The sequence below is a fragment of the Carica papaya genome, chromosome 3, assembly GCF_054855325.1.
Source record: "Carica papaya isolate Zhongbai chromosome 3, ASM5485532v1, whole genome shotgun sequence".
Taxonomy (NCBI): domain Eukaryota; kingdom Viridiplantae; phylum Streptophyta; class Magnoliopsida; order Brassicales; family Caricaceae; genus Carica; species Carica papaya.
This window is the reverse complement of record NC_142311.1, coordinates 1385248-1396923: the sequence shown is the minus strand read 5'-3', so window position 1 is coordinate 1396923 and position 11676 is coordinate 1385248. Positions and strand designations below refer to the sequence as shown.

General features: G+C 35.0%; 1 protein-coding gene across 1 annotated transcript; it reads right to left on the bottom strand.

The window, feature by feature from the left end:
• Positions 1-2641: 2641 nt before the first annotated feature.
• ATG18H (autophagy 18h-like protein) lies at positions 2642-9916 on the bottom strand. Its single transcript, XM_088214935.1, has 9 exons — positions 9446-9916; positions 7083-7529; positions 6317-6757; positions 5875-6120; positions 4968-5768; positions 4714-4889; positions 4301-4425; positions 3693-4220; positions 2642-3017 (listed from the first exon to the last, which is right to left on the bottom strand). The coding sequence occupies exons 1-9, from the start codon at positions 9626-9628 to the stop codon at positions 3013-3015; spliced, it is 2952 nt and encodes a 983-aa protein (XP_088071061.1). The 5' UTR covers positions 9629-9916; the 3' UTR covers positions 2642-3012.
• Positions 9917-11676: the final 1760 nt, after the last annotated feature.

Genomic DNA, 11676 nt, shown 5'->3' with positions numbered 1-11676 from the left:
GGGATTTTGGTGGGGGTTGCATTAATATTTTGTGCCACTGGAAAATAATAATATCTTGGCCAGGTATGCACGTGTCACAAACTTTAAGGGCTTCTTGTGGGGGGGGGCATCCACATGCTTTTATTTGGATTCAACTATCTTATGATTATTTTTCTTTTTCATTTTTTTAAAATGTTTTATAACGTAATAATTTTGTTATTTATATTTTGAAGCATTTAAATTAAAATAATACGCATATAAAAAAAATAATAATTTTTTTTTTACAAGAAAATAACAAACAAGACAAAATTGAAAAAGACTATGCTTAAATATTACACATTTTAAATCAGTAGATCTCGATGATATTCTTTTTAAAAATGTTCAAAATTTTCATAAGAGGGTGCTGTAGAGAGCGAAATCTAATAAGTCTGTCAAAAGTTAGGTTTGTCAGATAATCTGCATTTCATTTTTTTTTTTCGATATACGTATTGTATTTTGACAGTTCAATTTTAATTGTCAAAATAAAGTTAGAATTTGTGTTGACCGAGATCACATCATTGTTGAGCACCTTATTCAAAACATAAACCCATATTTGATTATTAAAGATAAATGATAAGAATTTATAAATTTTGCTTCAATTTGCAGATGTTTTAACATTTTATTTTAACCTTATTTTTTATCGTACAAATTATTGATTTATAAATAACTTTTGTATTTCATTTAAGTTTATATGGGATAGGGAATAATTTTTGAGATATTTTATATGGCTCTATTATTGATAAAAATTCCATAAAATTATGGTTTGTCAGCTATATTATTCAAAACATTTTAAGATATTCTAGAATTAAAAAAAGAAAAGAAAAGGAAAGAAACCAAATTATATAAGAATATATATATATATATTATATAAGAATCGACATGTAGTTCTATTTGAAACCAAATTGGAAATTTGATGATGTGTCTCTTATATATATATACATATATATATATATATAGAGAGAGAGAGAGAGAGGCATGTCATTCTTTTAATCAATAATAGAGGTGGTGTATGTGTTAAAAGAATATTAAAGAGGAAAAAAGCAACATGAGTTCGGGTGTTATTAATGATTACTTAATGTGAAGTTCACAGGAATATGGATAAGGTTCGTATCATTCCTTGATTTAATGATATATATAATAAATCTCAAAGTGGAACTGTAAAATTATTCTTGGCTTATGTTGTTTGTCCCTCCCCTGAAAATGACTCATTTCTTCCTTTTATTAATTTTCAATGATTTGAAAAGTCTTTCCCAGATCCATGTTTAAATCTCATAGTTAACCTAACCAAACTTGGTAAATCAAATCAAGCAGAGCACTTCTCTTCTGATTGTTCGATTTCAGTTTTTAGTGTAAACTACAGCCAAGCTGCAAATCCAATACCGTTGCATATTTATAAACTAAATCTTCTTCAATGGTTTCACAGTAATTCAGTAATTTTCATAAAACCACTGACGGCGATCTAGTTATAACTAAACAAGTTACTGCGCCCGCCGCCGTGTATATTTAAGGCAACCAACAAAAGAGAAAGCCTGAAAACATAAGTGGTCACAGCCAGGTTCCTATGATGATGAATCTCCCTCAACCTCAAGGCACCAGACAATAATCTAACACCAAATCAACCAAGTTTCCTCTTCAACTCGAGCCTTGAGTTCTGGCAGTTTTTTTCCTCTCTAGTTGCTTTATGGGTTCGATATTCTGGCAGTTTTTTTCCTCTCTAGTGGCTTTATGGGTTCGATATCCAATTTACAAAATGCCTGACTATAGGCTGAATCAAAAAGCAAAAAAAAAACCCAAAATCCTCCCAATAAGCATGCTCTAGTTGAGCTCATGGAGATCCCACAATTTTTTGTTTTTTGTTTTGATGAAGGGAGAGTATCTTAGTGAAAAAGGGACCACAAACTTGATGAGACATGAGAGGTATACTAGCGGGGCCATAGCCATACAGCCAGATTTAATGCCACTGATGTAGTTATCACCACAGCATGCCACAAGAATACAAAGATGAGGGATGTTTTGGTATCCTAAGCTTGGAATAATGAACAGAACAGAGCTCATCAAGGGATTTTAGTGAATGAATGTTTTTCTTTTTTCTTATCAATGCCCACAAAATTCGTGCAGTTCCCTATATACTCGATCTGTCATTTTGGCTGTTATTGATAATTTCAACCAGAACAGCTGCATGATAAGCCCTCTCCTCTCTCTCCCTCTCTCTATCTCTACATCTCTCTGTCTCCCCTATTACCCATGGTTTTTCTCACAAAATATTCACCCATGGAAACATCCATGTACAAGTAAAAAAAAAAAAAGGTTTTCAAAGAAAACCATAACCTTATGAATAAAATTGAGATCCATATATATGCACAAATATTTAGTTAAAAGCTATCTCAGCTCAACAGATACATAACCTCCTGAGTCATACCATGCCTCCCCGAAAACCAATCATTTTACTTTGACAAAGATTCTCAGCAGCTCTCCACACCTAACCATGGGAGCAGTACTTCCTGCAATCTAGAATATGAGACACAAAAAGAATGACCAGATTGAGATAAGCTTCGACTCACCTGCAGCATCATCCATGCAAGCAAATCCTGTTCGCACATTTGAACACGCTTTGCAAAAGCAATAAACTCTGTTATAATTCCTCTTTATTCTTTTTTTTCTTTTTTGTTGATGAATGAATAATGTTACACATCAAAGAAAGAACCTGTCCACACAAATCATTCATATTGTCATAATATCCATTTACAAATGTACATGGGAATTAGAAGAGGAGAGATCAAGCATTTGCCCTGGTAGTAACAACGTGAGCCAAGAACTGTATTACTTCTTGCACCAATCAGTTAGCAGTCTTTTCACAGTTGAACAACAATTATCCATGGCACCAATTAGTAACTGACCCTCCTCAGCTGACCCCTGACCAACCTTCTGCAATACTTATTACGGAAGTGAACGTGGGATACATCTAAAAAAGGACGGACACAAGAAGTAACATCATCAACCTGCCATGAAAAAATGGAAACTATCGAAACATTAATATTTTAATAGTCATTCTTTTGGTGAATGGATATAGCCCATTGATTGCCTGCTGTAAAATGAAGTTAAAAACCACATTCAGTGAAGTTGCATATGAGCTTTTGCTCCTTCCGTTATCATTTTAGTTTTCAAGTGCATCTAGTATGAAAAACAAAATACCAACCAACGAGATTCTTTCTCAATCAACACACAAGTAATAACCAAGAAGCAGTATAATCTTACAGATAAAGGTCCCCATACAGTATTTCTTGGGCCACCGAACATATAGCCAATTATATATATATATATATATCAATAAAAGAAAGGAACCAGCTAATTACTAGAATAGACATGCATTATTAGTTACATCTAGTGAAAAGAAATTGAAAAATCCTAATATAAGCCTTTTCAAATGTATGAAGTTCATTGATAGTTTTGCCTCCATAAGTTTTAGAATAAATAATCAATAAGGCCTCATTACCAGCCTCTATTTACTACAAAAGAATACAGATCAGATTCAGCAAGAACAGATATCTACTGCATCAAGATATTTATATTACTGCGATCAACATGAGAATGCTTGGTTAAAAAAAAAATCTGATAACTTTAACCAAAAATTTATTTAAAAATCAGTAATTTAAATATATTTTTTAACTTCCTACCTTCTTCAGAGAAGGCAAAAACACCTCCAAGCATATCATCATTGTCACCATCTTCCTCGGATTTTTCTCTATCACAGGGACTGTTATTACTGTCTATATCAGTAACAACTTCTGCTGATTCATGAGATTCACTTGAGGCCAATGCTTTGCAGTACTCCTCTTGAAAGAACTGCTCAAAATCAGGTGAGTCATTTGATAGTCCCTCACCTAGACTGTTTAGGGTCAAATTAGAACAGTTAAAACTTGTGTTTATACTTTCACTTGTCCCACCACTGTTTGAAGACTGAGTTTCTTTTGTAATTGTTCTTCCCACAGAAGGTAAGGCACTAGTTAATGATGATGGGCTATTCTTAAAATTAGTAGCTTCAGTAGAAGAATGATCAACAGGCTGTTTAAAAGAAACTGAACTACCATCTCTGCTAACAGAGTTTTGGTTCATCATATGTAAAGCAACGAAAGAACTCCCTCCTTTTGTGTTACTATTCTCATTCCCAGATTGAATTGATGTAGAAGAAATCCTCAATGATCCTGATTGTAGCACCAAAAACAAGGTAAGCTATATCATTCTGAGGAATATGATACATTAAATTTGTTAAAGATTATCCTACCATCATCTGAATCTCCAACTGGGAGAGGTGATGTCAACTTAGCAGCAATGATGTCTTCAGAATACTTTCCTTTAGCTTCATAAGGGTCGGGAGATGAAATGGAAGATGTCTCAAAACCAGCACCTCTGTGCAAAATGATAAATCAAATTGATTTTTTAGGAAGTTTACGATGAAAATAAAAAATAAAATAAACTTCTGAAATAAGTTATCTATAGGAATCTTTATGGGGAGAGAGACTTAAGAGAATGTTACATGATAGATAATATATGAATAAGTTTAAAATAAGTCGGTTTTTAGTGAACAAAAACGTGGATTCCACATCCGTCCAGTTCCATGTCCCCAAAGATGAAATTCTACGTTAGAGCTAAGTAACAAAAACCAGAACACACATTACAACAAGAACATTGAATTACCTATTGCTCCTATTCGTCGGAATCCTGTGAAAATGGTCAAAAATGGGCAATAAATCCTTCTGCCTTATTTCAACCTCATGAACAGGCACCTGCTCGATTTGCATCTCTCCACCAACAGAAATATCAGCCAAGTTAAACTCATCAATCCCCAGAGCGTCCATCGTATGGAATGATATCTGAAATATTTGAAATAAACATGACCAAGCACAAAGGGTGATGAACAAGAGCATCTCACGAGTATATCACAACAATACCTTAGAGTTTTGCCAGATCGGTATCCTTCCAGAGTTTAATTGCACCTCTGCATTGGATATATACAAGTGGGATTGCTCTTGGTGCTTCACCAACTCCTTATGCCCAACATCATTGTCTTCATAATCAGAAGCATCCATGTTCATCTCTACAGTTTCTTGCTCAACAAGAGTGATTTCAGAAATGCATTCCTCTCTTTCTGGCCACTCTATTCTTCGGCATACATCCCAGCCTTGAACTGCTTCAACTCTTACTCGCAATTCCTCATCTTGTACCTGCGTAGAAGAACCTGACACAATTCTTGTAGTAGTTTCAGCTTGTTCTCCCCCTGTAGATGAGAGCAGTTTATACTGAACTACATGGCCACAAGGAGTATAAACCAAAAGGTGCTCCAAAGCCTTTTCCTTCGACAGAACTGGCTGTAAATCACAAGAAACAGATCTATGAAAAACAGCAGCAAGAGCACCAGAAGGAATGAAGGCCTTCCCAACTGCAGAAGTTGCCACATTGCTCACTGTATTAAGCCAACCAGAGCTACTATGTTTTATTCTGCTAACGACAGAGAGGGCAACAGCTGCTGGTGGCGGTAGAGAAAAAGAATGTTGGTTTATCATGAATGACGGACTGGACCACCAAGGGGAAGATGCAACTGGGGAAATTGTAGGTCCATCTGCCTGAGAAGTCTGTATTTGAAGAACATTCTCACCACCAAAAGGGGAAAGCACGAAAATGTGGCAAGTCCCCCGTGAGGATACAATGGCAATCCACTGACTATAGTGACTAAAACAAATGTCTTGTATGACCTGTTATGATAAATCTAACAAAGGAAGAGTAAGTGGATATACAAAAAGAAAGAAAAAGGCTTGAGAGAAAAAAAGAAAAAGAAAAAGAAAAAGAACCAAACCATACAGCTGATGTCACTCCTCTGTGGAGCTTGTAAAGATGTACATGAGATGAACTCCAGTCATGGCTTTGATTGCCTGACCCGTTCCTTGAGTAGGATCTCATAATACGAAAAATATTTATATTGTTCCCGTGTATTGAGGCAGTAACCAGAAGAGTCCCACTTGGATCAAAACATAAAGCAGAAATTGGACTAGTATGGGCCCTAAATTGGGATACAACAGCGCTGGAAATAAAATCTTTGACAACAACCTGCAATAAGTGTATAAATGAAAAAGGAAGATCCTTAACTTATACACAAAGGGCTCATATATTCTACACTCATATATCCAGTAGACAAAATGCAATCATATGAACGATAAAGTTCTCCCTTCTTGCCAGAAAGTTTACAACTATCATGTGCTTTAATATAACCAGAAATCTGCACCTCAAAATCTTAAAAACTAACCATCCCAGGTATGTCTGTTTCTCCTGAATGAGATACTGTGCGAGCAGCTTTCCACGCTGAATTTGAAGATACAGGAGAACTAGAGCCATCAGGCATGAGATCTTGATAGTATTTAGATAAAGTTTTGTAGCCCATGTCACCCAAATTGATCAATCCAGCGGCCAACTGCTTACTAGATTCCATAGCATATCGCGCCACAAGACTCCCACTGCCTGGTGAAGTTGATGGACTGACACCAGGAGGAGTGAGACTCTGCGGACTCAGGCGACCTGAATTAGACAACAATGGGTTGCTAGGAGAATAGGCTAACCACCTGGGACCCACAGCCATTGGACCGTATCCGTTATTAATTCCAACCATTCCTTGTCCACTCGTTTGAAGAACAGGATATGTGAGAACACTAAACTTATTCTCAAGAGTCAGAGCATCAAAGCAGTATACCTGCAGCAAAATATGGAAAGAAATTAGCCTTGGAATAGCTTATCTCCAATAGAAAACTTTATCAAAGAAAAGAACTAAAGGTTTCATAATTGTTAGTGGTTGCAGTTTACAAGTGGTTTTGCAATCATCCAATCTGATCACTATTTTTGTTTCGGAAATATCCAATCCGATCATTATTGATTGTTAGAACCAGAACATTCACAGAAGTCTCAATTGAATGGCCACAATGGCCTTTCAGATTTTCCCCAATAAAAAATTTAAAGAATTCCACAAACAAGTGCAGGAGTTACTTAGGAAATAAATGTTGAAACAAGAAAATGCTTACTTGTGCTGCAAGACCCACAGCCACTATTCGAGGACTGCATCTAACCATATACACAGTTGAGCGGAATCTAAGAATATGCACATAATTATGAGACCTTAGTGAGTAAAACCGAACAGTTGTAGGGGAGATAAGAAGGCTTCCAGATTGAGGCTCATCATAAGCATCTCTAGCCAACCCATCTCTATTAACAGAGCCTTTTGGTTCATCACATGCAACAACCAAAAGTAAAGGATGCGAAGCTCTGAATCCTTCATGACCTTTTGACTTTGCTGGGAGGGGCTGCATCTGTAAAAATGTAACACGATCACCACGTTTTGAAACGAGTTCTCTGACATTGGAGGCATCTTCAACATTAAGAACTTGAAAGCCATTGGAATAGCCAAGCAAGAGTACACGGTTGAAGGAAGATGGACCAGTTTCTAATCTGTCAAAGGATGCCCAGAGTACCTGCTCAAGTAAAACAATTCAGACCATGATAGCACATGATGTAGAAAACAAGATGCTACGTCTCTGAAAACAGCAAAACAAAGTCCACTAAAGAAAATCCAATGAGATAAGGGTAGTGATGATCTATAGATAATATCTACTGAGCTCAATCGCATGATAAAGCATATATTCAGCTGAAAAGCACGTGTGCTCAGTAACCCTGTACCTTAACCACCATAGCCTCTAGCAACCATTCGCAAAGAGGAAAACAATTAGATAAACAAACCCAAACCAAAAAATCCTTCATACCAAAGTTTGTCGTGGTCATCTCAAGGTTTCCAATGGACACTCACCTAGAAAAAAGCCAAGATTTCCTAATCTTTCATGCTAAATTTCATGATAGCTTACATCATTACAATCCTTAAAAATAGCCATAAAAGACACTTCAGCCATCTGTGTTATATCACATCCCGTCTACAAACTGAAATATTAGAACCATGATTGTTTTGTTGATTAATGGGCAAGATCTACTTTTATGATTTCATAATCTGAGTGGGAAGCTTAGACACTGTTTAGTTTCTCGAGAACTGTTTTAAAATTTTAATTTTAGAAATACATAAAGAAAAATATGTCTGGTTGTGAAAACAAAATAAAAGGTAGAAAAGTGACATAAAAAGTGGGTTTAAACAGAATAAAAAAGTTATTTTCAAACTCAATTCATCACTATCATTTCTTCAACTTAATTTTTAGATTCATCAACTATAGATATTTTTGTAAACAAAGATGTACTAAAATGTTAAAACTCAAAATAATTTTCCAGAAACGAATCAGGGCTTAACTTCTAATCATTTTGAGAAAATGGATTCGGTAAATATTTCCAAACTAAGATTCCTGATCATTATTTAGTGGAACAATAACGCAATTCGTGTTCTGGGATTTTACAAGCTTGCAGTAACCTAACTAAAGGCAACTCTTCTAAGAAGAGGTTGAAACAGCTAATCCACATATTGCATCAAGATCATCAAAAAGAAAAGATGAACAGGCATGTGGCCTAATAATGAGCAAATCCCAAGCACTGACTAGCGACCGATTACATCATCAGACTCAAGTTTCTTAACTGGTGATCAAGAATTTAGTTAATTCTTGCCCCGGATGAACCCAAACTACAATTTTTTATCAAATAGTTTGTTGGGCATTTTGGAAAGTTGAAACTGCTAGTAAACTAATTCTTAGTTTCGAGAACAACTGGCAGATCATGTATAATTAAGAACACACCATTTTCTAGTTCCTTACTCAGGGACTTCGCTGATCATTGCCAACCATATTAGGACACCAAAAACCATCGTGTTACAGTAAACGTTACAAATACTCAATTAACGAAGCAAGAAAGCATGAAATAACAAGCTCAATAAACCAAAATGCTCCTTAGAATTCATTTTCTTCACTTCCATAAATAGCTAAATATGTAGGAGTTGTAACATTCCAATTCTCTTCTTTCCAACTCTATTCCTTAAATTCTAATATCAATAAACAGACAGAACACTTCTAGAAGCTATTCCATCAAATGAATGCAAAGTCCAAGACACCAAAATACATACACGACTCAAGATTCCAACTCATTTTCCTTTGCTTCATTTTCTGGGCAACCAAACAAAACTATATCAGGAATGGCTATTTCTCCAAGTTTTACTTCCTTCCTCCATTTCTCGCATTTTTCTCAGCAGCCAAAAAGAGCAACACCGAAGCTCCATCACCACCCTTCTATTTTCCTCAAAATTTTACCGTAAATTAAACAAACTTAGGAAAAATTAGCTATCAAGAGTAAAAATTCTTCCCGCTCCCACCTCCAACCTCGGAATAATCAAAATCAGAAGCAAAATCGAAAAATCAAACTAATAGATGATTAACTAGTAAATACAGAAATCAAATAAAACGACCTCTTCCTTGTGTTCCTGTGCATCACCAGAGAGGGAAACGGCGACCGAGGCGCTAGCTGACCGGACACCAGAAGAGGCGGTTTTAATGCAAGAGGAAATGAATTTCAGAGAATTTGGGATAAGACCATTCCTGCTACTCTTGTTGCCGTTGCTATTGTAATTACCGTTGGCGTTGTTCTTCATAGTAGAAATAAAATCGACGACGGTAAGTTTGCCGGCCACCGGAAGCCACCGGGAATGAAGAAACTATCAACAATCGCATAAGCAGTTTATTGAAGCGGATAATCCACAGAGGGAGGGAAAAAAAAAAAAAGAAAACGGTGACGTTTTCTTCTGTTAAATTTTGGTGATCATGGTGGTGCTGGTGGTGGTTGAGTTTTGACCTTTAAACAGACGAGGAGAAGAAGGAAGGGGAAACGGTTGTCTTCTTTTTTTTTTTTTTTTTTTTTTTTTTTTTTTAAAAAAAAGTTTCTTGATTGCACTGCAAGCAATATATTTTGCAAAATTTCACGTGAATCCCACAAAGTTTCCGAAATTATCAAAATAGTCCCCTGAGGTTTTACCAATTTCCAATTTGGTCCAGTTTCTTTTCCTCATTTTAAGTTTAATTTATTTTTTTAATGCAAGGCTTAGAGTATTATTAAATCTTATTTCTTCTATAATTTACATTGAAAGCTCGATTTATATTATTGTTTTGTTAGAATAATAAAATTATTTTTATTTTGGGTCCTATAAATGGTACAATTGAAATAAATGAATAGGGTGAAAACATAATTTTAAAATTGCATAAATTAGATATTTATTGTTTTTATGCGTTATAATTGAAATTTAATTCCCCATGTGACCGTGTGCTTATAATGTTGCCATGCTTTCGCCAATAAATATATATTTTATTTGTGTGTGAACAAAAAATTTTTCATCATAAAAATATATATAATATGGTCTTAAAAATTCAATACTAACCATGATGATATTTCTGTCTTCATTAAATATATTCTACAAAATATTTAACACGTGAAGTTTCTATTAGAAATTAACAATAAATAGAGAAATGTACGAAATGAAAATTAAAATTTAGAAAAATAAAATAAAAACTTGGGTTAGGACAGAGACTGGGAATATCTTCAAAGAGATGCGAACCCACCAAAAAAAAAAAAAAAAAAAATGAAAATGAAAAATACGAATTTCTTTTCTTTTATTTATTTATTTATTTATTTTTATGCACAGTTGTCGTTCTGAGATTTCAAAAACAAATATGGAGAGAGAAAAATATTTTTATAATGAGAGGATATGCTAACTTGACGTGTCAACTTATCTTTCTAATCTCACGGCCAACCTTCTAGTTGCGTATTTTGACCATTTTCTCTATTAACCCCAAATGTGATTAACAGAAGTCTTTAAAAGATAAATAATAAGTTTAATCCATTACCCATGCACAATTATACTTACTTAATAAATAAAAAACCTTATTTATTTTAAGTTAATTAATTATAATTTGCTACATCTATTAAATACTTAATGACGTGCGCACATCAGTATTTACTATTAATGAATTAAAAATATACATGCACGAATTTTAAAAAAATTGAATATTGAGTGTGTGTGTATATATATATATGATTTGAATGTAGACATTAATGTTCTACTAATTAATTTTAAAAACGTTTTATAAATAAATAATCACTGTTGTAGAAAATATATAATTAGCTTTTAAATAAATTTAGTACAAATGTATGAAAAATAAATATAACATAATCACTATGTAAATGTGCGACAGTTTTCCGGCCCAAAAAACACACCATATAATGGACTAAACCAGTCTAATGGGCTCGATCTATCTCCGATCGAACCCAAGCCCAAGCCCAATTCGTTCTGTCACTTCATGGTCTATTCAATCTGACGGGTCCAAGCCCAAATTATCTTGAATCGGGACCGGGCCATCTTGGACTAGGCTCGAGCCCAGTTATCTCGAATTAGCCCAGGCTGTCTCAGATAGATCCCGAGACCGAAGTAGCCCGACCCATATTGGACTGGGCCCAAGCCCGATTCATCTTGACTTAGACCATGCTAGATCCATCTTGGATAGGCCTGAACTGAGCCCGACCATCTTGGGTTGGGCTGAGCCTAATCCATTTTGACTTGGGCCCAAAACTGAGCCCAACCAGGCCCAATAGTCCTAACGAGTAAATTCCATTTGACCTAACTCGGACCATAATAGTTTAACGCCTATT